Source organism: Hemitrygon akajei, chromosome 21, assembly GCF_048418815.1.
Source record: "Hemitrygon akajei chromosome 21, sHemAka1.3, whole genome shotgun sequence".
NCBI lineage: Eukaryota > Metazoa > Chordata > Chondrichthyes > Myliobatiformes > Dasyatidae > Hemitrygon > Hemitrygon akajei.
The window spans coordinates 46,310,799-46,337,090 of NC_133144.1; the positions used below are offsets into that span (position 1 = coordinate 46,310,799).

At 36.5% G+C, this 26,292-nt stretch overlaps 1 protein-coding gene across 6 annotated transcripts in view; it reads right to left on the reverse strand.

Annotated features, from left to right (window-relative positions):
• The window catches only part of gbf1 (golgi brefeldin A resistant guanine nucleotide exchange factor 1), a 266,769-nt gene that overhangs the window by 85,087 nt on the left and 155,390 nt on the right, over positions 1 to 26,292 (reverse strand). For 4 of the 6 annotated variants that reach the window (XM_073025339.1, XM_073025341.1, XM_073025340.1 and 1 more), the window contains exons 6-9: positions 24,444 to 24,552; positions 21,853 to 21,913; positions 10,321 to 10,375; positions 105 to 276 (exon numbers count right to left, since the gene is read on the reverse strand). In XM_073025339.1, the coding sequence (XP_072881440.1) occupies positions 105 to 276; positions 10,321 to 10,375; positions 21,853 to 21,913; positions 24,444 to 24,552 (397 nt within the window). Of the gene's footprint in view, positions 1 to 104; positions 277 to 7,992; positions 8,025 to 10,320; positions 10,376 to 21,852; positions 21,914 to 24,443; positions 24,553 to 26,292 lie in introns of those variants that run through there. The other 2 variants (XM_073025342.1, XM_073025343.1) reach the window with 2 other exon arrangements.

Here is a 26,292-nt window from a genome sequence, read left to right on the forward strand (position 1 = left end):
TTTGAAAGGCAGATAGTTTTACTCATTCTTCTGAACTTTTAACAAGAAATATTGTTTGCAAAGTTTCCTTTCTCAAGAACAATGAATAAAAATATAAACCATACCTGAATGATTGTTCAGGAGCTGAGGTACAGAACTTATTGAACTATGCAAGACCTGGCCAGGAACTGACTGCTGATCACTTGCAAGTTTGTTTGCATGACGAGAAGGACGCGGCGATTTCTTCTGTTTTTTCCATTTTGATGAGTCACTCATTCCTCCCGCCCTCATCTTAAGCTGAAAGTAGAAATTAAATACATTATAATGCAAGCAGTGTTTTAAAATACTTAGTCAAATCCAAAGATATTTTCCTACTTGTACACTTCCCTCTTCAGTATTTTTAGTTGCAATAAGTGATAAATCAATACACTCAACGCCTATACCATTATTAATAATAAAGGTGAAACCCAGAACTAATATGTAAGTTCCCATATGGTTGTCAAATTTAGTCTTGATCTGGCTACATAAGCTTTGGTCCCAGATAACTGCCAATTTTATAGTCATTCATACATCAGATTTTAACTTGCTGTTAAGTTTAACACATTAAATATTACACTTTTAAAATTTTTTAATGTATTCTAAAGGTGAAAGGTGAACTATCCAGTAAGATTTATTCATATCTTCATTAACAGCATTCCAAAAGCAGCAAGGGAATCTCAACCAGGTTAATTAATTCTGCATAACATGCTAAGTTCACATTGGGAGATAAAAGCAGGTCACGAGGCAAAGAAAATCGCTGTTTTGGAAATAAAAGCATTCAAAGTTGGAAATTATGAGGATTTAAAATAATATTTATAACATAAACATAGAAATAGATTGGAAAAAATTCTGTTAATATTTAAAAAGCAAAATTTAATTTGGATCCCCAGAAGCAAGAAAAAAATACATCAGAGAATAACAGCTGAGTTATTAGTCAAAGATTTGGGTCTCTCTTCAAAGAAGACACAAAAACACCCTCCGAGATAGTAGAGGGCCTAGAATGAAAGAGGAGCTGAAAGAAATGAACAGCAGTACTGGAGAACATAATGACAGAAAAGGACCTGATGGGTTGCATTCAGGTCTTCTGAAGGTGGTAGCTAGAGAGATAATGTGTGCACTAGTTGTCACCATCCAAAATTCAACAGATCCTAGAATTATTGCCATGGTCTGGGAAGTAGCAAATCTAATTCCAGTAGAAAAGTAGAAAGAAAGGAGAGAACAGAGAGAACTATATCCCAGTTATCCCGACGTTAGTATAGAAAAAGGTGGTCACTATTGAGAATTTAGTGAAAGTACTTAGAAAGTACCAATATTGTGTTATAAAGAAGAGAAAATCTGTAGATGCTGAAAATCCAAGCAACAAACACAAAATGCTGGAGGAACTCAGCAGGCCAGGCAACAGCTATGGAAAAAGGGTACAGTTATGTTTTGGGACCCTCCAGCTGGACTGGAGGGTCCCAAATGATAAGTTGAGGATGAGGAGTGGAATTTAAAAGTGTGGGGGGGGGGGAAGAAATACTCAATGATAAGTGAAACCGGGAGGAGGAGGGGAGGAGGGGTGAACTGAAGAGCAGGGCAGTTCATTGGTGAAAGAGATACAGGGCTGGAGAAGGGAGAATCAAATAAGAGAGGACAGAAAGCCATGGTAGAAAGAAAAGGGGAAGGAGCACCTGAGGGGGGCAATGGCAGACAAGGAGATAAGGTGAGAGAGAGCAAAGGGGATGGGGAATAGTGAAGGAGGTAGGGGCCATTACCAGAAGTTCAAGAAATTGAACTGGGAGATCCTGCTTTTTAGCCACCCATTTTAATTCCACTTCCCATTCCAGTAAGTCCATCTATGACCTCCTCTACTGTCGTGATGAGGCCACACTCGGGTATCTCTTTCACCAATCAACTTCCCAGCTCTTCACTTCACCCTCCCCCTCCCGGTATCATCTTGTGGAGGAACAACACTTTATATTCCGTCTGGGTAGCCACCAACCTGATGGCATGAGCATCGATTTCTTGAACTTCCAGTATGGCCACCCACGTTCACCATTTTCATTCTCTAACCTTATCTCACTGCCTGCCCATCACCTCCCTCTGGTGCTCCTCCCCCTTTCCTTTTCTTTCATGGCCTTCTGCTCTCTCCTGTTAGATTCCCTCTTCTCTAGCCCTGCATCTCTTTCACGCACAAATTCCCAGCTCTTTACTTCACCCCTCCCAGTTTCACCTATCACCTTGTGTTTCTCCCTCCCCTCCCCTTTTAACTCTGTTCCTCATCTTTTTTTCTCCAGTCCTGCTGAAGGGTACCGGCCTGAAATGTCAACAGTACTCTTTTCCATAGATGCTGCCTGGCCTGCTGAGTTCCGCCAGCATTTTGTGTGTGTTGATAGAGCTGTGTTAAATCAACATGAATTAATAAAACTATGCTTGACAAATCTTTTTGAATTTTTAGTTTGTGTTTTTACTTGCAGTATCATGCAGGAGATTATTTAGTTCGGTGGGTATGTGAGTAGTGAGGAGCTGCAAAGATATCTTAGAGGGATATAGAAAGTAAGCGAGCAATCAATGATGTGGCAGATGGAAATTACATCGGTCATCACTTCAGTAGAAAAGATAGAAAGGAGGGATTTGCTTTTAATTGCAAGAAACTGGTGTTCAGAGGGACCTTGGTGTCTTTGTATACAAGTTACCAGAGGTTAATATGCAGATAGTGCAAGCAATTAGGAAGGCAAATGCTTTGTTGACCTTGATTGCCAGAGCACGAGTACAAAGGTTATAAAAAAATCAATAAACACAAGAGATTCTGCAGATGCTGGAAATCCAGAGTCACACACACAAAAATGCTGGAGGAACTCAGGTTAGGCAGTATCTATGGAGAGGAATAAACAGTCAGTGTTTTAGGCTGAAACCCTTCATCAGGACTGGAAAGGAAGGGGACAGGTCCAGAATAAGATGCGGGAGGGGAAGGAGTGCAAGTTGCCAGGTGAAAGGAAAAAATCTCTTTTTTTCAGTCCTGATGAAGGGTCTTGGCCCAAAACATTGACTGTTCACTGTTTTCCATAGATGCTGCCTGGCCTGCTGAGTTCCTCCAGCATTTGTGTGTGTTGCTTTGATTTCCAGCAACTGCAGATTTTCTCCTGTAGGTGATGGGTGAAATCAAATAAGGGGGAAGGTGGGTGGGGGATGAAGTGAGCTGGGAAACGGTAGGTGGAAAAGGTGAGGGACTGAAGAAGGAATCTGAAAGAGAGGAGAGTAGACCATGGGAGAAAGAGAATGTGGAGTGGCACCAGGGGGAGGTAATAGATGAAGAGAAGAGCAAGGATAAATGGGGAGCCAGAAAGGGAAATGGAAGAAGAGAGTAGAGAAAGGGGGAAGAAACTTTTATTCTGGCTTTTTTCCCTTCCTTTCCAGTCTTGATGAGGGGTCTCAGCTAAAATGTCAACTGTTTATTCCCATCCATTTATGTTGCCTGACATGCTGAAATCTTCCAGTATTTTGTGTGTGTTGTAGAAAAAAAATCAATCATGTACAGCACTGAGACTGCTTTTGGAATACTATATGCAGGACTAATCACTCCAAACAAAAAAAAAGGGTATATTTGCCTTGAGGTAAGTTAGTGAAGATTTACCTGAACAATTCCAAGGATGGATGGTTTTTGGCTTGTAGGCAGACTAAAGTCTTTCTTAAGTTTACAAGAATGAGAGATTGCCTCTTTGAAGCAGGCAAATTTCTTACGGGGCTTGACAGTGTTGATGTTTTCGCTGACTTGTAAGTTTAGAAACAGGATTCAGTATCTCAACAATCAGGGTCAGCCTTTCAGGATAGAGCTGAAAATCCTCCATCCAGCTGCTATTGAACTTTTTGGAAGTCACTAGACAAGAGTACCAAGGAGAATCAGCTGCTGAATCTACACAAAAGAGCCATCCACAGATTTTTAGCTGTTAGGAGAATCAAGAAACATAGGCAGTGCAGAAATGTGCGGCTGAAGGATAAGACCACTGGTGAAGTAGGGTCAAGAAGCTGAGAGGCCCTCTCCTGCTCTATTCTTTGTGGTTGGTCCACAACAACATCTCATTATGAAACAAAATTAAGAAACTACAGAGACAAAAAAGATCTGGGAAGTTGTTTCACAGACTCAGGTCAATGAAGATCTTTCACAAGCTGCAGTTTTAAAGAATATTTGGGAGGAGAAGGGGTAAGGGCAGTAGTTTTCTGTCCTAAACATGAGATCCTGCAGATGCTGAAAATCCTGAGAAACACAAACTGCTGGAGGATCTCAGCTGGTCAGGCAGCATCTCTGGAGAGCAATGAAAGGTGAAGACCCTTCATCTGTTTCCTATCTTAATTGGTTCCAAGTAAGCCAATTAATTCAGAGGCAAAAACACAGATCATAAGGAATTTAACATTAATTATATCACTACAGGCAATAGTGTACTAAACAGAATATGAAACCATCAATTTCACACATAAACTGTTCTAGATTAACAGTGTTGAGACCAAGTAAATTGAAAAATAAAATGCCAAAGTAAAAACAAAACAAATAAGTATTAGATAATGCCAAACAATATCTGAAAAGGTTCTGATCGTTTGGTCCTGATTGGTGGTTTATTCCAACAGTATTATACTACTTTTCCTCTACTCGTGGTAAAAAAAAATTTGAATTTTTTGTCCCAAATTGAAAGTATTAACATAACTTCTCTTCACCAAACAAGAAAATAGAAAAGATGAACAAAACTTCAGTCAGTAAGTTGTATGTTAAAAATCCTTCACTGAAGTTTAAATGACAGGTTGAAGGCCCACAGAGAATGGTGCTTGAATGATGTGAAAATACAATTGGAAAGAATGCATTTCTAAGAAAGCTTCATTGCTTGCTACACTCTACACACATTTTGCTCCAATTTCTATGAATTTCTCTCCCTGACTTGCTTTAAATATTTCCAATAAAACTCAGCAATCACAACAACTGTGCCTCAATTTTAACTGGTAATATGAAAAAAAATCAAAATCAGCTTTCACATGTCTGCTGTTTTCATGGAACTTCAAATCATCCTAAACTTTACCAGAAAGTTAAATGATTGACTTTAATGTTGAATTATTTTCAGCAAGCTGAGAAGCTTTAAAAGATAGAATAGCTTTCATATTGCTTTCCACCATATTTTTAAACAGTGTTATTTATACTACTTTATTAATTATGACCATCCCTTTTGATAACATTCCCATGAACTATTTTTGTTAAACGTTGGTATTTCATGTAAAATTAAATAAAAAGAGATCATATTCACTTTTTCTATGAACATTACAATAAATTTTATAATTGAAAAATATTGCCAATAACTTTGCCTTCCAAAGAACTATCTATAAAATGTTTCAGACTCACATTTACATAAATATTTTGCTCAAGTATTTATACCTGTTTTATCAGCATTCAGATACAAATATAAATAAAAACATGACAGGAGTTTCAAGGATCGTGATTTGGATGGTTAACAGTGTTGGATGAACTTAAATGAGAATCAGTCTAAGGAAATAAAACCTGAACATAATTTAACTTCGAACTGGTTTCACTAACCATGAATATCAATCATTCTGATTCTGTCCCCTTGAAACTACACAAGGGAAGACAACAGATGCAACACACACAAAATGCTGGTGGAATGCAGCAGGCCAGGCAGCACCTATAGGAAGAAGTACAGTCGACAAAGTGACGAAGGGTCTCGGCCTGAAACGTTGACTGTACTTCTTCCTATAGATGCTGCCTGGCCTGCTGCATTCCACCAGTATTTTGTGTGTGTTGTCTGAATTTCCAGCATCTGCAGATTTCCTTGTGTTTGCGTTTTTTAAAGACAATAGATGAATGATTTTGCTATTAACACATTGTTAAAAGTATATCCCTGCCACTTAATGTTATTGGATCCAAGCGTTTAATTTTAATTGTAATTTTCTTTGCAATTTAATAATCAATTGTCTGCTTGTACTTTACATAGCCTTTATTATACAGTTTAGTATGCTCTACAAAGTATAATCCTTAAGCTTCTGTTCTTTCATTAAGTGACTAGTCTTTTCTCATTGGTCAATTTTACCATAGTGTCGAGTAAGTATTTTCTAATTGGATTATTGTTTTCTATGGATCTTTTGGGTATAAATGTAGCTGTTTTTTGCCAGGCGCCACCTTAAGATCCCCTCCAAGTAGTGAGACCCCACCTGTCACTGTTCTGTTCCTGTTCTTTGCTCTATTGACTCTTAATGAAACAATTGTGAAGCAATGAGTTTTATGCCTCCATCCTAACTTCTAGGTGAACCTTGGGTTTCAACACCAGAATTCAACAATGCACGGTTCAGGACAAAACTATTTTGTTACTTAACCTTATAGTTAGCTTATATTCATGAAGCCATCCCATAACTGTGTAGCAAAAGGGGTGTATTTTGGGTAACACACACAAAATGCTGGAGGAACTCAGCAGGCCAGGCAGCGTCCATGGAAAAAATCCTGCTGAAGGATTTCGGCCAGAAACGTCAACTCTACTTTTTTTCCCCACAGATATTGCCTGACCTGCTGAGTTCCTCTAGCATTTTGTGTGTGTTACTTGGATTTCCAGTATTTGCAGATTTTCTCTTTTTTATATTTTGGGTATCTAGCTTTTGGAACAGACATTAGCATTGAATATTCAAAGTAATTCTGCTGGATGCAATGTGCTGCCATTGTAAATATGGTATTCTGTAAATTTACCTGACTATATTCCAAATTTTAAAGTAGATGATTATAACAATTGAAACTGTAGCTAAACATTTATTGTTATCTTTGAAATATAAATTATTGTCAGAACAGTGAGATTCCCTTGGATTCTCTTGATCTTCCTGTCTCCCAGGTTTGTATATTATTTGGGAAACTACAAGACAAAATTTAGAAGAAATCTAATTCCTCCCACTTACAGAAAACTGAGGGCTGGGCAGCAAAATCTCAGAAAATCCATTTTACATGCAGTATTGTATGGATTTTCATTTGCTTTATTAATGTCTCCTAATGCATATTTTAACATTATTGCTAACTTAAACTAAATCTAATTCCCAAAAATTTGCTAACGGTCAAATTTTTCCCCTTCACATTTTGACTGTATTTTTAATTTACTGAAACCAAACATTGCTCATAAACTGAAACTTAAAACATCAGCAAACAAATAGAAATTTGCAGTTTCTATTAGTTTGTATTTGGGACAATTTTATTTGCACCTCAAGTTTTTGCCTTTGCAATAGTAATTTAAAACAGAAAATGCAAGTTACCAACTAAAGTATAATAATAAAGGAATATTAACTGTTCCAAAAATACTTAATGAAAGTATTAATGAAGTTAGGATGGAGGCATAAAACTCATTGCTTCACAATTGTTTCATTAATGAAAGAATTGAATCTGTCTGTTAAATATTTCAGAAATATACTGAAAGTCTAAACTGTTGCACAATGTAGTATAATAAATGGAGAGAAATGCATTATCTATCTGTTGTTGCGCATTAGAACTTGGAGCAAGAATGATCAGATTTCAAAGAGTCCAATCTATCTACTCGTAATCTATTCAAGTGTTACTATACAATCAGTTCATTGTGCAACCAATAATGGTTTCTAGGGACCAGCATCTGATACTTTGGGACCAACCATTATGTCACATATATTGGTAATGAGAATGGACACCATAATAAAAGTTTTGCTTAGCAGGGAAATGATATGAGATTGTACTGACCTTGACCAAAAATGAAAAAAGGATATTGCATTTATGGGGAAGGACAACATAAAATTGTCTCTTCTGCATTTCACTTATTGCAAATTGATCTTCTCAATATGTATTTCATAACATGATTGCAAACTTGAAAGAATATTATGTGAAACTATGGTCTATTTGGCACCCCAACTCTTTCCCCCATTCCCATCCCAGAGTAAACAGAACCTTTGGTCACCTTCCTTCCATTGACATAGCTTTCATCATTCCAATATCCTTACCTGCACTCGTTTGTTTTTCCACATGATAGTGTAAGCCTCAGGGGGAAAGAATTGCAGTTGCCAGTAAATAGCAAATTAAAAGTTTAAAAATGATTATGATAAAAGGGGTTCAAAGAAAATCTCAATTAAACTTTACACGAAATGTTAATTACTTAAAAATTAAAAGCATACAAAACTAGAGATCCTCATTATAAATATAAGCCATGTGTGAACTTTAAGACAGATGTTCATGCCTTAGAATTTCCATTTTAACCAAACTTTATTTGAAAGAGAAGATTCCAAAATATGACGACCACCTCATGCAGGACTTGATGCAAACCATGCAAAATAATCAGAAGTTTTATAATGAGGACAAAAGATTACTGTAAGTCTACAACTTTATTTCAAATTACAGATCACCTGCATTTAAATTAGGCAAATATTAAAATGCTTGAACTGGAACTTGAATAAATATTATGGTAGTGCCTATTTGTTAAAATATTGCATTTCTGCATATCCATTTCTCGTACTGCTTAAAATTGTTTGCACAGAAGCGATGTATTTTGATCTTCACAAGAAGCTGGAACATTCCTCCAGTTTACATGCTATCTTACCCATGCTCCAAAGTTTTCAGCATGCTCACGCATTAATTTAAAAGTGCTATGTATTTTCTATATATTGGCAGGTACAATGCATTATTTAAAACTAAGTGTCCTAGGACATAATCTTGCAAAGAATATAGTAACATAAAATGTTATTTTATAGTACTGGTGAAAGTACAATTTAAAACTGCATGGTGTTCACATTAAGAACCATTCAGGGATTAATACTGATAGCACATCAGAAGAATTAAAAAAAATATTTGTAATGGAAATGTCAATTCATGAATGGATAGGTCTTTTTTTTAAAAGCTGATTCTGACATGAAAAACAGCGAAGTTGATTATGCCAGAGATAGGTAGATCCTGGCAAAAGTCTAATATGCTCTGTTTATTAACACTACACTAAAACAAATTTCAAGTTGTCCAACAGATAATATCAGCCAGACCTCGACTGTTGTTTTCAGGCATTAAACGTCCTGATCACAGATTTATCTCTCGGAAAAGGAAAAGACTCGTGTACATTTAAGAAACTTAAAAAATAATGGCAGGGAGAAGAAAGCAAAAGAAAAAATGTTGAGAAACTAAGTAGAATGGAAGTTTCCTTATCCTACATTTCTTTTTCTTACTTGGTCACTGAAATGTTTGAATAAGTAAACATAGCAAATGTTTCCACAATTGCAAAGTGCTAACATGAAATGATATAATTTGAAAGCAAATGCTAGACAGGCAGAAACTGAATTGCAAACACAAGTTGGCCAGACTGTCAAGACATCTCATGTTTTTTCTGCTAATGCAAATCTAATCAGTCACGATAACAGAAATATTCTAAATCAGAGGACGAAAAGTTGTGGATTTCTCCATATGCTTTTCATATTTTATGCACAATAACCTCTTTCCCAATATTAAAATAACTAAAAAAGGACTAGTAAAGAAAAACTAGACAACATTTTTATAAAATCCAATGCACCTAAACTTATGAGGGCAATGATACTGCCTTATTTGCTGGGCGCCCTCAGCATTGAGTTTTATTTCAGACTTAGAGCATCTACTGTATTCTGCATGTCCAATTTCCAACTTGTTTTCGTTCTTTTACTTTTCTCATTCAGCTGTCAACAAGACACCACCAAAAATGTTTGTGCCCCCTGCATAACATTGGTCTCCACTCTATCCATTTTTCCCTCTTCATGCTTCCCCCCCTGCAGTTTTAATGCTGCCTTCTCATTTTTCCATTCTTATGAAGGATCACTGACCCAAAAGCTTAACTATTTCTTTCTACATAGATACTGGCTGACCAGCTGAGTGTTTCTAAAAAAGTTCTGCTTTTGTTTCAGATTTCCATCATTTGCAGTCTTTCATTTCAATAACAGTAACACAGATTGGTCTTCTGTGTTGTAAGTACTTTGACAGACTCTCTGAAAAGTGAGGAAAACAGATAGTATGACTAGATGCCAAATTATCCAGACTTTTCAGATAATTTTTACCACTTAAAAGGGAAAACTCCAAAAGAACACTCAATCCTCAATTTCCTGTCAAATAATTTAGTGTTATCGCAACCTTTCAAATGTTTTATTTACAATTCTTAACTCTTGGTAAGAAACATTAAATAAGCATAGCCAGGCGCAAAGCAGTCAAAATAACTTTGTAATGCACAAAAGCCAGGAAAACACCAAAAACAGGATGGAGTAAATTAAACTCTATTTAAGCAAAAAGCCACTATGAAATCCACAGAAAATAAAGCATCAGTCTACCTTCTTCATACTGGTTCCCACAAAGCTCTTGGCTTCCTCTTTAAATTGAGGTAACCTACAGAAAATTAACAAATGTTAAAAATTATCAAATCAAAATTTAAGAGAATTTCAGAAATAAACACTACTTTTCCCTTCATTCTTTTACATAAATATACATAATCATAGCTTAGTACTGTGCAATGGGAAGGGTATTCAACCTATCAAATATATACTATTGGATTTGTAATGCAATCCAAGTAATCCCATCTTTATGACTTTCTTCCAGACCTCAACAATTTATGTAACTACCCAATCTCTTCTGGTTTTTATATAATCTATTTTCACTTCTACACCATCGGACAGTGAATTCTCGAGCCCAGACACTTACTACGTAAATATTGTTTGTTATTAATCTACCCAGTTCAAATTCTGCCATTCACCACAGGTGCCTTTGGTCCCTTGGTAATTTTACATTCATGCTGTGAGTGCCTAGGCTTTTAACAGGCTGCAATTTTACCAGGACAAATACAAATATGATGTTGTTGGCATCACAGAATCATTTTTGAAAGAAGATCACACCTGAGAGCTTAATATCCAAGACCGAAAGGGCAGTGGTTAAAAAAATGGAATCAAATTCTTAGAAAGTGAGATAGAATCAGAAGACATAGAATCCTCATGTATTGAGTTAAGAACCTACAAGGGTAAAAGGAACCTGATGGAAGTTATATGGGCCTCCAAACAGCAGGCAGGATGTAGGTACAAGTTATAACGGGAGACAAGAAGGCATGTAAAGAGGCCAAAGGTAAAGGGCTATGGTCAATGGTAATTTCAATGTGCAATGAGATTGGCAAAACCAGGTTGGTGCTGGTCCCAAGTAAAGGAATTTATAGAATGCCTACAAAATGGCTTTTTGGAGCAACTTGTTGTTGAGGTCATACAGGGAAAAGACAATTCTCAAGTGGGTGTGGTGTAATGAACCAGAATTGTTTTAGGGAGCTTAACATAAAGGAAGCCTTAGGAGGCTGGGATCATAATATGACATAATTCAGTCTGCAGTTTGAGAGGAAGAAGCTAATATCAAATGTATCAGTATTAGAGTTGAGTAAAGGTAACTATAGAAAAATGGGAGAGAAGATGGCCATAGTTGACTGGAAGGGGACACTAGCAAGGATGATAGTAGAGCAACAATGGCTGAAGTTTCTGGATTAATTCGGAAGGTGCTGGATAGATACCTGTACACCCCAAAGAAGAAAAAATATTCATAAGAGAGGATGAGGTGGCCATTGTTGACAAAGCATGTCAAAGACAGCATAAAAGCAAAATAGAGGGCATACAATATTGCAAAAATTAGTGGGAAGCTAAAGGATTTGGAGGCTTTTTAATAAAAAAAAACAGAAGGCAGCCAAAAAACCAGTAAGGAGAGAAAAGACGAAATATGAAGGTAAGCTAGCCAATAATATAAAAGGAGATACCTAAAGCTTTTTCCAGCTATATTAAGAGCAATTCAGAGGGTGGCACAGATATCAGACAGCTGAAAAATGATGTTGGAGAGGTCATAATGGGGCAAAGAAATGACAAATGAACTCAATTTGAGTCAGTCTTCACTGTGGAAGATATCAGTAGTATGCCAAAATTTGAGAGTTTCAGGAGGCAAAAGTGAGTGTAATTACTGTTACTAAGGGGAAGGTGCTTGGAAAGCTGAAAGGTCTGAATGTAGCTAAGTTACCTGGATCAGATGGATTACACCCCAGTGTTCTCAAAGACGTAGCTGAAGAGATCTGGAATGGTTACAGGGGATTGGAAAACTGCAAAAGTTACTCCACTCTAAGAAGGGAAGGAAGTAGAACGGAAATTATAGGCCAGTTAGCTTGACTTCTGTGGTTGGTAAGATGCTGGAGTCAATTATTAAGGATGAGGTTTTAGGGTACCTGAAGGCACATAAAATATAGGCCGAAGTCAGCATTGTTTCTTTAAAGGGAAATTTGCCTGACAAATGTATTGGAATTCTTTGAGGAAACAAGAGAAAGGAGAGTTAATGGATGTTGTTTTCTTGTACTTTCATAAAGCCTTTGATAAGGTACCACACGAGGCTGCTAAGCAAGATAAGTGTCCATGGTATTACAGGATGAATCGCAGCATAGATAGAAGATTAGCTGACTAGCAGAAGGCAAAGAATGAGAAGTAAAAGGGGCCTTTTGTAGTTGGCCATCAATGACTAGTGGTGTTCCTTAGGCTCGGTGTCGTGTCCATTAGTTTTCACTTTATGTATTAGTGATCTGGATGACGGAAATGATGTCTTTGTGGACAGGTTCATGGATTATACAGGTAGTGTTGAGGAAGCAGGGAATATGGAGAAGGACTTAGACAGATTAAAAGAAAGGGCATAAAAATGGCAGATGTAATACAGTGTAGGGAAGTTTATGATCATGCACTTTGGTAGAAGGAACAAAGGTGAAGCCAATTTTCTAAAGAGGGACCGAATTCAGAAAGCAGAGTGCAAAGGGACTTGGGAGTCCTAGTGAAGAAAACATCCTCCATACCCTAATTTGAAATGAGTGACCTCCCATTCCAAAACAATACGCCTGGATCTATATCAGAATCAGATTTAATGATTTAATATTACCAGCATGTGAGCTGAAATTTGTTGTCTTTGTGGCAGCAGTCCAATACATAATAATAGAAAAAATTTGAATTACCGTAAATATTAGTTACATTAAATAAGTAGTGCCAAAACAGAAATTTAAAAATGTAGTGAGATGGTGTTCATGGGCTCAATGTCCATTCAGAAATCGGATGGCAGAGGGGAAGAAGGTGTTCCTGAATCGTTGAATGTGTGCCTTCAGACTTCTGAATCTCCTTCCTGATGGTAGCAACAAGTATAGGCATGACCTGGGTGATGGGGGCCCTTAATGCCACCTTTCTGAGATTACACTAATCGCACCTCATTTAAATAAAATTTGCTTTTTCATTCTTTATTCCAAAGCCAAGTACACATGGATAGAGGAACCAAATAATTAATATAGGTTGAAAAAGTTGAGATCCAACACTGGTTACTTCACTATTTCGTGATTACCAATCCAAAACTGACACATTTACCCCTGGAACATGTTCCCAGGAAAACACTGGATGCAATTAAAATGTTGAAGAGGCATATTGATAGGCATATGAACAAAGAGAAAATGTGGAGATGGGATAAGCTGGAATTGACATCAAAGGTAGCACAGACATCATGGGCCAAAGGACCTGTTCCTGTGCCGTAGTGTTCAAAATGTTATATCTTAGCCCTCTGTTTTCTGTTAATTAGCCACTTTCCTAGCCTTGCCCCATATATTAGCCATAACTGCAACCCTCACCCTTATTTTATGAGAAACATTTAATATGGTACTTTATCAGATGCCATCAGAATATCCAAATTTTCACGCAATCTGCTGTTTGTTACAGTACATTCTCTAAGATTCTAATAAAATCTTATTTCCCTTTCATAAAAATCCTGTTGACTCTGCCTGAAGGCCCTAATTTCTAAACACTATTACTTCCATAATAAATTAAAGCATTTTCCCAATGACAGATACAAGGCTAACTGACCTTTCGTTTACCGCTTTATATCTTTGCAGTTTCTCAGTCCTCTGGGATCTTCCGGAACCTAACGAATACAACCAAAGCATACACCATCTCTTCTGCCTCTTTCTTTAAGACCCTGGGCTGCAGACCAGTAGGCTTGAGAGCTGATCAGTCCTTGACCTGATCATTCTGGCTTTAGCCATTTAATTATACATAATTTAATGTTTTTCTGTCTTCTATCATGAAAACTTATTCCAAAAGTAATTTCAAATATCTGCCACTTCTGTATTTTTCACCATCAATTCCCCCCCCATCTCATCTTATAATAGACCAGTATTTACTGTCTTTCTTATACACTATATCCATAGAAGCTCATAACATTTATTTTATTTGTATACTACATTCTAGTTACTCCATCTTCTTAATTTTTTGTCGTTGTACAAACATCATGATTCTCTGATCTACACTTTATATTTTGTATCCTTCCTTTTCTATCCTAGTACATTCCTTGGCTTCCCTTCTTTATCTCACAGAAATATACTTTTTCTGAGATTATGATCCATCTCCTGAGAGTGGTACTAGGAAGTATGTAAACCCTGCAGAATTTTCTGTATTTCTGCATAAATATGACCTAAAATTTGATGAGTTCTTCTTGCAAGTATTAAAGCTAAATAAAGATAACCTAATTAAATAAACAACACAAAAAACAAAAAAGCTGGAAAAGGCTACAAAAGCTTTTCTAAAGACCTGAGTGTTCATCAGTCCACAGGAAGAGAAACTGTCTACAAATGCAGGAAATTTAGTACTGTTGCTACGTTAAGAAAAATACCGAACAAGAATGGTGTTCACAGAAGAACACCACAGGGGAAACCACTGTTCTCCAAAAAAGACATTGCTACACGTCTCAAGTTTGCCAAAGACCACCTGGATGTTCTACAATGCTTCTGAAACAATGTTCTGTAGACAGATGAGACAAAAGTTGAACTTTTTGGCAGAAATGCACATTCCTACGTTTGGAGGAGAAAAAAAGCACTGCACAACAACACCAAAACCTCATCCCAACTGTGAAACATGGTAGAAGGAACATCATGGTTTGGACCTTCTTTGCTGCCTCAGGGCCTGGATAGCTTGCAATCATTGATGGAACAATTAATTCAAAATTGAATCCAGACATTTTACAGGAGAATGTCAAGGTAGCAGTCCAACACCTGAAGCTTAATAGAAGTTGGACAATGATCTGAAAGACGAGAGTGAATCAACAACAGAATGGTTTAAAAAGAAGAAAATTCATGTTTTGGAATGGCTGAGTCGAAGTCTTGACCTTAATCCTATAGAAACGTTGTGGAAGAACCTGAAGTAAGCAGTTCATGCTGGGAAGCCACTAACATCCCAGAGTTGAAGCAGTTTTGTAAGGAGGAATGGTTTAAAATTCCTCCAAGCCGATGTGTAGGTCTGATCAACAGTTGCCGGAAACGTTTGATTGAAGTTACTGCTGTACAAGGGGGTCACACCAATTACTGAAAGCAAAGGTTCACATACTTCTTCCAACAAATACATGTACAGTCGGCCTTCTTTATCCGCATCCACGAATTCAACCAACCGCGAATCACGAAAACCCGGAAGTACTCTTCCAGCACTTGTTGTTCGAGCATGTACAGACTTTTTTTTTCTTGTCATTATGCCCTAAACAATGCAGTATAGCAACTATTTTACATAGCATTTACATTGTATTAGCTGTTATAAGTAATCTAGAGATGATTTAAAGTATACGGGAGGATGTGCGTGGGTTATCGTGGATTGGGATTTTTAAAAATCGGAAGTTCTCTTACTAAGTAAGTCAGAACAGGTACATTCAGTATTATTTAGCGTCAGTTAGTCAAATGTTTGCATTTGTATATAGTATATATTTTACCTTTCTATTCATATAAAACACTTAAGAACGCATGTTTCAGCGTCAGGCTCGGGAAGTTCCCGAGTTCGATCTAGTGACAGATCGCTATCGAGTGCACTCTCCACCGTGCTGGGTTGATGTGGATCAAAAACCCAAAACCCCAAAACCCAACAATTAAACCACTGCGTTGCTTAGTAATAATCGTAGCTTTCATCGGGGCAGGGCCTTTCACATGCTCCATTAAAATTGTTCCAACTGTTGACTGACTGTAGCCTAACACTTTTCCAATGACTGATGGTGTTTCACCTCTTTCCAATCGCTTTATTATTTCCACCTTATTTTCAATTGCGATCGTGATTATTTTCGTGAACAGAAACACCACTGATTCAGAGCTACACCACGTCCCAATGCCCACCGCTCTAAACATGTTAAATAAAGTCCGGGTTCCACTGGGTCCTAAAGACCACCACACTGATTCAGGTTAAATAAGGGACTTGAGCATCTGCGATTTTTGGTAACCGTGGGGGGTCTCGGAACCAATCCCCCGCTGATAAGGAGGGCCGACTATAATATTGGATCATTTTTCTCATTAAATAAATGAACAAGTATAAGGTTTTTGTGGTATTTATTTAATTGTGTTCTCTTTATCTAGTTTTAGGACTTGCATGAAGATCTGATCACATTTTAACTCATATTTATACAGAAGTAGAGAAAATTCTACAGAGTTCACAAACTTTCTAGCACTACTGTACATCTGCCACTCCTGACCTACTTTCTTGCCCTTTAACCCATGTTTTTAGTCTACATAGCCTACACTATGCTTTTTATATTTTGTACATGCTTTAATTGCATTTCAGGATGCAAATTGAATTAAAATTTTAATTGGATATAAAATAGTCTACCCCTAGTTAGTTCTTCATAATATTACTCAACAAAAACATGCTCAATCTACTCTTATGAATTTTTCCTGAAGGCTACACTTGTCAATTTAATTTGTCTAATCTATATAGTTAGTATCAATCATGATTAATGCAGTAACTATACTATAACCCCCCCCCCCTTTTTTAATTAATACTTTGTCCTAATTATCATGAGGGGATCAATATATGACCTCCACCAGTGGCTTCTTATCCTTATTATTTCTTATTCACACCCAAACTGATCCTCTGTCTTGAGCTTGGAACATTCGTTCAAGAGTAACTACAAATAATCAATTCAAATTGAAAGCCACCTATGACTGCCCCAATATCCAGTGAAGAGATATTTTGGTACAAGAAACCTCAAAGTGTGAAGGAGTTGTACAGTATGTTTGCCTTATTCGCCAAAGCACCAAGCATAGGAACTGAGACATCATGTTAGAACCATGCAAATCATTAGTTGTTTGCAAATGGAGTTCTGAGCACAGTTCTGTTTGCCTAGCTATAGCATGAATGCAATTAAGCTACAGAAGATACAGAAAAAAATTCATAGTAACATTGCCCAGACTGGAGGGTTTGAGTTCTCAGGAGAGATTGAGTGTTTTCCCTTGAACCAAGAAGGGATTCTTAAATAAGAGGACAAAGGTGAAAGGGAAGAGATTTAAATGGATTCTGAGGGGGCAGGTTTCTCCCCCACACAGAGGATGGTGGGTGCCTGGATGGAGCTATCAGAAGATGTAGTAGAGGCAAGTACAATTACAATGTTTTATTTTTATGAAATTTCTTTTTATTGAATTTTCAAATGGTTACAGAAGGAAAATAAAATTATCAACCCCTCCCCCTAACATATCCCTGTAGAAAGAGGAAAAAAAAAGAAAGAAAGAAAGAAAGAATGCCTGGATATCGGAAGATCCCTACATGCTCCATGGAGTTCATAATAGCTTTAGTATATATATTTATTTCTTTCCTCAAATAACCAATAATTTTATCTTCAGAGCACCTATATATTTAGACCTATCTTTTGTAAATAAGGGCGCCAAATTTTCAGAAATATTTTGTTTTTATCTCTTAAATTATAAGTAATTTTTTCAAATGGAATGCAGCTAAAAGCTATATCTATTTTCATTTTCTTAATGTATGTTAAAATTCCTTTTCTTTTCACTGGTCCATTAAGCCCATTAACATGAAAACTTTAAAAATTCAGTAAATTAGTCATTATTTTTAACAGGGTTACTCCAGTCTATAGTAATACCTAACTTTTCAACTTTCGTAGTACCTTGGGGAACCTTTTTAAAATTCTCCGTTTTGCTATGTGTCTCCCGCCCCGATTGTCCAAAGAAAGAAAGATTAAAGAAAAATAGATTATAAAGAAAAAAAATAACAAAATACCCCCCTACTAATGTTATGAATAAAGAAAAAACACATTACTCCACCCCTCCGTTGTGTGGGTCATGACAATCACCATGATTACACACGTGAATCCCGTAGCAATCGATCCGAAGTTCCCCCAGCTCCCCCGTAACATAAAAATGTTATATAAGAAAAAAATAATATCACTACTCTCAATTAATACTTCTCAGATTTTTACCTTTCTCCCCCTGTATCATATAATTAAGAATATATTTAAATATTCTTCTGTCCTTAAACATCCATCAACTCCATTCACTGTCCCTGTCTTCATCTTTAATCCGTTTCACTTTTAAACCTTTGGCTGTGGTTAGCGAATATTTGGGAGTTCTTGTGCAAATTCTTCCGCATCCCGATAATCAGCAAAAGATCTTCTTTTTCCATCATCCAAAAAAATTATCAGGGTTGCCAGGTGGCGCAATATAAATTTATAACCCTTTTCCCATAAAACTTTTTTCACTGGGTTAAATTCCTTCTTTCTCTTCAAAAGGTCATAACTTATATCAGGATAGAAAAGAACTGTTTTCCCTTCTATCATCAATGGCCCATTTCTCTTTCTGCCACGTTGGGCAGCTGTCTTCAGGATGTTTTCTTTATCTTGATATCTTAAGCATTTTATCAAGATTGATCGTGGGTTTTGATCAACTTGAGGTCTTGATCTTAAGGCTCTGTAAGCCCTTTCAATTTCAATTAACTGGGTTCCCTCTTCCATTTCCAAAATTTCCGGAATCCATTTTTGAAAAAAATTTATTGAATCCTCTCCCTCTATACCTTCTTTAAGTCCAACAATCTTAATATTATTTTGTCTGTTAAAATTTTCAAGTACATCCACTTTTTCCAACTGTTTTCTTTCTAATGTCCAGGCAGAAATATTATCTTCCATTTTATTCACTCTATAAATGGTGTCTCCCGTTATTTCTTCCAAGTTTTTAATTTTCTTGTCCATTTTGTCCTGTCTTTTTATCATTTTATCAAACATAATCTTCATATTTTTAATCTTTTTTATTACTTTTAATGCTTTTAATTCGTGCATTATTTGCACCAAAGATTTTTTTATGTCTCCAATATCACCTCCAACCTCTTCCTGTTGCACTTCTTTGTTTGTCTCTTCATCTTCGTCTGATTTATCCAGAGAATCTGATTCCACCTCATATTCACTTTCACTTTCAGTTCCGATCATAGCTGGGATTTGTAGTTTGGATTGCTCGTGTTTGCGCATGCCCCTTCCTTCACGCATGCGCAATTCCTGTTGCTCTTTTTTTGTTTTGGAAACGGTTGATGTTGCTGCAGTTTCCTGTTCTGTATCGCCGGAGGTAAAATGCACTTGAGCCCGAGGCTCTTTCATGGCTGCCGGTCTTGATTCTTTTCCAACTTGTGTTGTCTTCAAAGTAGTAGTTTTCTTCTGCTTCTGTTTAGGAGACATATCTTAAGACAATCCTGAGTAGTTTATAAGTAATTTTTAAAAAGTATTTACTAACTTTTCTTCATTTAAACATTATTTTACTGTTTTTTTTACAGGAGAGCTGGATTTCCACGTCTCGATCCTACATCATCACGTGACGTCCCCCCAATTACAATGTTTATAAGACATTAGGACAGGTACTTGAGGGGTAAATGGCTAAGAAAGGTTTAATGCAACATGGGCCAAATGTAATCAATGAGATTTGCGCAGATAAATATGTTGGTCCGCATGGACATGTTAGACTGAAGAGCTTCATTCCATTCAATGCAACTCTATGAATCTATGAAAACTCATGACAGAAATTACTCATCAAGATATACCAATGTTAAAAACTGGACTCACATCACCAAGCACTTAATAGTTCTGATGGCATGTGTCTCTTTGATTATAATTATGCAGTAAAACATCTAGTACCAAAACGAAATTATGTACTAAAACATTCTAACCTTTTACACATTTCATCATAACTCTTATACCAAACATAATAAAAGCATTTCCATCCAGATTGCCAGGACAATCCACAACATATTCAAAGAAAAATGCTAACGTGAATACAAAATGCAATGAAAGCATATGTATACATTGATCTGAAAATCTTTAATACTTGATGAAACAAATCACGATATTTTAACAAATGGCAAAAATTACTTCTGTAATTTAAACAAATTTTCAGTGTATGCATGAGCAACTCAGTGATGACTTTGGGAACTCATCACAAAATTACTCCTCCAGGCAATACATATTAAGATGGTTAGGCAAGAGATCAGGTGCCAGATCATCCAATCCATACACTGCTCTCCCAGCTTTATTTCAAGAGCCAAGATCCTTCGTAACAAAAATGCTTCTGCCTTAATTGAACAGTAAACAGGAGGAAGGCTGCACATTTAGGCGAGACAAAATAACATTATATACTAAAACAAACAATGCAAGAGCACATAAAAAGGAAAAAGGGACAGAACTCAAAATCTGCACAGTGATCCACAAACACAATTGTTTCTCTTGACTAACTAAAGATACCAGTTTCATTTCATATAACTTATCCGTGATCCAACAATAATCAGATCTTTATATAAATCAATTATATCTGTTCATCTAGACAGAAATCTTAGAACTAATAAAAACTAACTGATTGTGTGCATGCTACATTCTAAGAGAAACTATTTTAACAACCGTACAGAAACAAGTACACTACAGGACTATTGCTACATGCCAAAGATGCAGAGCGTGCCTGTAAAATCCTTAATTTTCCATTCATTTTCTTTTCAAAACTCAAAAGAAGGACAGTTATCCAAAGAAACACAGAAAAAGAACAAAGGAAGGCTAAGTATAGAAGATACTGGAAATAAGTATGTACAAAATCTGAATTACAAATCATATTTTTGCACTTCAATATCAAAAGTATTACTTACAATGGACACAAAATAGGAACCAATTTGTCTGGGATGAAACAGCATATAAAGAGAGCTAGAAGGATCAGCTGGGCAGTAGCTTTATAAAATGACCCTGCCAGCACAGTACAGGCAATCCCAAATCCACTTGGTCACGAACCTGCTAAGTCACACTCCAGATGGTCATCTTGGTGTGCAAAGGGGACAATATAACAGTATCAAATTCTGCCACAATTAACATAGAAACTTAAATTTGAGACCCAGAATGAGCTGCAGATGAGATAACTGGCTTACCCCAGCTGATCCTGGGAATGAAGGTCAAGTTGGTAGGTTTATTGGGCTTTGAATAAATTAGGCAGCCACTTTGAACGGACAAAATACCTGTATACATCCAGTTCATTAAAGTCAGCTTACACTGCTTATACATATATAAACCATTATATCAGAGGACAAATCAACCCAATACCACTGCACACACCCTAATAGCTGGCTCAGTAATCTGGTAGGCAGAAGAGCTGTTTGTCTATTCAACTAGTGAAATGGCAGAGGAAATGGAAAGAGGAAATTTGAAGGCGGTGAAATTCTGCGATAAGCAAAAGCAAAGATGATAATACTGTTTCCAAATAAAAAGAATAATCCTGATGTACGCAAACAAAACGGAATGTCCAAAATGTATTCATCCAATCACACCTAACAGATCTACAAAATATTTCACATCAATGTAGGCAAGGAAAAAAAACTTAATTCCAAATAATAGTTGTTTGAAAATTTAAAAGACCTCTTTTGAATAATAAGAACTTTCAGTATTGTTCAAATCAAAACAATGAAACAAATCCTTTTTGATATATTAAGGTATCAACACACCAAATAGTTGCCCTTGGTTAGCCCCAAAGGAGAACTATGACAGGTTAATCTCAGTATTTCTACCTTGAGAACAGCAGCTGCACCATGTCTACCAGTGTGTGTTCAGCAGATTTCCTCAATAACTCTGCAGAGAGAAAAAAACAAATAACACAGGTGTCATTATGCATTGTGATATTATCAAGAGGCTCCAACAAGTAGACCTCCCTCCTAGTTTTGTTTACCAAGGATTAAGCAGAGCTTATTAAACCATTTTAAATTAAACTCAATGCATTTGTCTGACACAAACAGAAGGAAGATGGCACTAGAGCACTGTCAGCCATTGTAAGCAGCGTCTGTTTATCTGCTTACAGCAGAAAATGTCCTTTCACTGCTTTTGATATAAAATGACACAAATTTCTGATCACATCAATTTACCTACATAGTTCCAATATACCTATAAAATCTCTTCTTGATGAAAAAGAAAAAGCATTTTAACACTAATCTGGAAACTTCTATAAAAGATTTTAAGGGAAATGCTCAATTTGGACATGAAGGACTAAAATCATACAGGCAGCTAGAATGGAAAACTTGGATCAGCATGATTTTACAGAGGTCCTTTAATGGCCAGCCTGGAATGCAACCAAACTTTTCACACCATACAACAAGCAATGCACCTTTTGTGCAAAATATTTCTTATGCCAACCAAATTGCAGGTTAGGTAAATAAAATAAAACAAATATTCCTATCATGAAATATGTTCCACCTAGTCAACTTGTGTAATTTAGTGATTTATATTTTCAAACACTATGCCTTTTATCAATCTAATGGGATAAAACTGCAGATGTATTCCAATTCCAGCTACTAAATAATCAACTTTTCAACTGATTTTGCACAAACTCCAAGACTTTAAATTGCTCCCAAAGTCGTCATGCACAGCTAAATTGGACAAGGGAACTGCATCCTAAGAAGTGGTCACATCAAAAGCTACTCTTTTAAACACCGTGAAATGAGGCAATGGTTGAACAGTGACTACGATAACATGAGAAAACTTTGCCAGAATGCCAACACAGACCTAAGAATTCAAGCAAGTGACATTTGTCTGCTGTCTGCTACTTGGGGTGAGGTATTGGACTCAAGACCATTTCAAATCACAAAATGGGACAAAGCCAAGAGAATGTTACATGAGGTTTCCAATTTCACTCAATGGTGAAACAAAGGAATTTACATCAACAGTAACTTCTGCAATGACTGCCAATCCAGGGTCATCAGCAAGGAGCAATGATTCCACATGGAGGCAGCCCACAAACCTGGAGGTAAGTGCAAAAGGAATGGCGATTTCCTGAGTGGAAAATGCCGTGTAGTTGCAGCAACAATGACAAGTTGAACGGCTGATGAACGTCAGGTCAGAAATAAGCCTACCCAACCAGTCAGATGTAAATTCAGTATGTTTTTCAATGAAGAAAAACAATCTTGATAGCTGTGATTAGTTTGCTATTTAAACTGTTCTGCACCTAGTTTTAAGCTGTTTCGAGTAGCCATTATGAAGAACAACTGCATACTCTAGCCTTTCACACAAAAACCTCGCAGTATTAATCCAAAACTTCTACAAAGTTCCATGCCCAATACATCAAATATGCTTCACTTCTAGGCCATAACTAAGGCTAGTTTTATTCAAATGATTGTAATTTGTTCAATTAAAACACTCAAAGATATAACAAATGCATACAAACATAAACAAAATTATTTAAGGCCACAAGTTTTTTGTTCCACTTTTGTACTTCAAGAAAATGTTTTGCAATCCCTTTTAAGCAAAATTTCAAGAAAATAAAGATTATACACAATGTTAATCTTGGACTCTGTCCAGATTTTATCTCAACCTTTATGATCAGAGTGAAGGAAACAGCATACTGTCAGTGGTGAATTACACTGAAGCAAAAACCATTATAAATATTTTTTGGTGATAGAGTCATAAACTGTGGGCTTCAAACACATGTAAACTGCCACAGAGCACCATCATCATCCTTGCACATAATCAGTTAATTTGTAGGGTCTACTTTCACTACTTGTTAACATTTTTAATGGAATAGATCATAACTAAATGGAGAACAGGACGCAGACCACCAGCCTTCAGATTAACAAAGAGTAATTCAATTGTTAAATGCACACCGACAAAGGAAGGGATGTTCATGTAGTAAAAGACTTAATGGATTCATCATCTTCAGTTTCATCTAGCTGCACCTAGTTCTTTCAGATACAAAGTATTAGACATGCTGACAAAGCAGAGCAGGCTCCAAGTTTTGAGCAAGCTTCGAGGATGAAATGAGACTTATGGGTTCGCATTGTAAACCGGCATGAACCCGACAGACCAACACAGTATTAAGTATAACAAAACCCCATCATCAAACACTGCAATATCCTTTGACAGTTCACCAGTTGCCAAAAGCTTTTTAAATATTTCTACATGTCACTGATAGAGACATTTATAAACTATGCAAATAGACTTAAATCACTAAAAACAAAATTAGATTAAAAGTATTCAATCTGTGTGGGATATACTGCATGTGTGATCCAGAAAAGTTGCCAATTAATTACTTCACCCAGCCATCAAAAGCAAGAATATCAAAAGTTATAAAAAAGATAATAGAAAAATGGGCATAAAGCCAAGAAAAACTCACCACTGAGCCTCATTTCAAAGCATATTCGAAAACATGACTGCATAATTTCACAAACTGATTCATTAGTTAGGTGAGCACCAACAGGAGTGAGTAGTAAGGTTCTCAAAACCTAAAAGACATAATAGTGTAAAATGTTCATGTTTTATCCATGCAGTATTACAACATAAATCTTTTCTAGAAAGAAATCACAAGGTTTAATTTCAAAATTTTTCACTGCTCATCTTACAGATTGCAAATAATCCCTACATCAATTTGATTCAATTGTTAATTTTATAAACCTTCTATCAAAGCTTACCACCAAAACTACACAATCATTTTTAAAAAGCACTGAGGATCAATATAATCCAAATATTTTCAGTTCAGTGATCGCTGCCTGTAAATGATCATTTTCCCCAGATTACATTAGTCTGATCGAATTCATGTAAACAATTCCAAGATAGTTGAGAAAACTTTCTTAGTGCACTTTTAAAGAATTAAACTTACATTCCCAAATACCAGCAAACACCCCAATATTTCGACATTGAGCATTTTCAGTCAAAAGCCAAAATGCTTTTAAACTATTCTTGGTTAGTACTTTTGTTAAATGTATACGTGACAAGTATGCAGTGCAAAAAAAAATTCTGAAGGACACTGATTTCAATTTTTTTAATTTTCTCTTTTTATCTCACCACATATTATTCTAAAACATGCACATGCATCTATTCTCTGTCTAATCTGGCCTTTAATGGACCATAGGTAGTAGACAAAAATATTCCAAATTCCTTGTTTTCTCTAACATTTGAAATTACACAAATTAAAGAAATGCAAATTATTTAATTTCAAAGTAAGTTTATTATCAAAGTGCATGTGTTGCCATATACTACTTTGAGATTCATTTTCTTCCAGGCATTTACAGGAAAAAAATACATAAACAGAACTATACATGAACAGAGACTGACAAACAACAAGTGTATAAAAGAAGGCAAACTATGTAAAAAATACTGAGAACAAGTTGTAATGAGTCCTTGAAAGTGAGTCCACAGGTCATAAAATCAGTTCAGAGTAGAGGTGATTGAAGTTATCCATGCCAGTTCAGGAGCCTGATGGTTGTAGGGTAATAACTACTCCTGAACCCGGCAGTGTGGATCCTAAGTCTTCTGTACCTTCTGACCAATGGCAGTAGCGATAAAAAATACGGCCTGGATGATGGGGGTCTTTCATGATTAATGCTGTGTTCCTGTGGCAGCACTCAATGGCTACGTGTACTTTGTTGGGGCTGAAAAACATTTCAACCAAAAAGCTTAGTTTCAATCCCCATTTTCTATATTATGCTTTTCGCTGGTCTAAACCATGACATTTAGGAAGGCACTATAGTAATAATAGCATCCCTGCTAAGAACCAAAGAAAGAGTTTGGTTCATCTGTTCCCAACACCCTTCAGTGATTCCCCTCTACAGACTATAGTACAAATCGTCACAACTCCCTGTATTCTAAACTAATTCCAAGATCTACTTGGACAAAACACAAGTCTGAGTCAGAACCCAGCCTTGCTTTGGTTCTCCAGGGTTCTGAAGGAAAGAGAATTTTTAAAAAAATTCTTGATCAGGTCAAACATACCTACAATGAAGCACAAGAACATTTGGCCCATTAGGTCCATAATCAGCACAGTGGGAAGTAATCCCCATTACTTACATCTCACTCTCTATTTCTCCATAGCCCTGCAAATTATTCTCCTTCTCACAATCCATCAACTCCCTTTGCTGTCTTTAACTGCTAAAGGTAATTTACAACAGATAATTAACCCACCAGCATTTATTTGGGACATGGAAGGAACCCTCATAATTAAAGAGAAAGAGCAGTCTCCACATAGA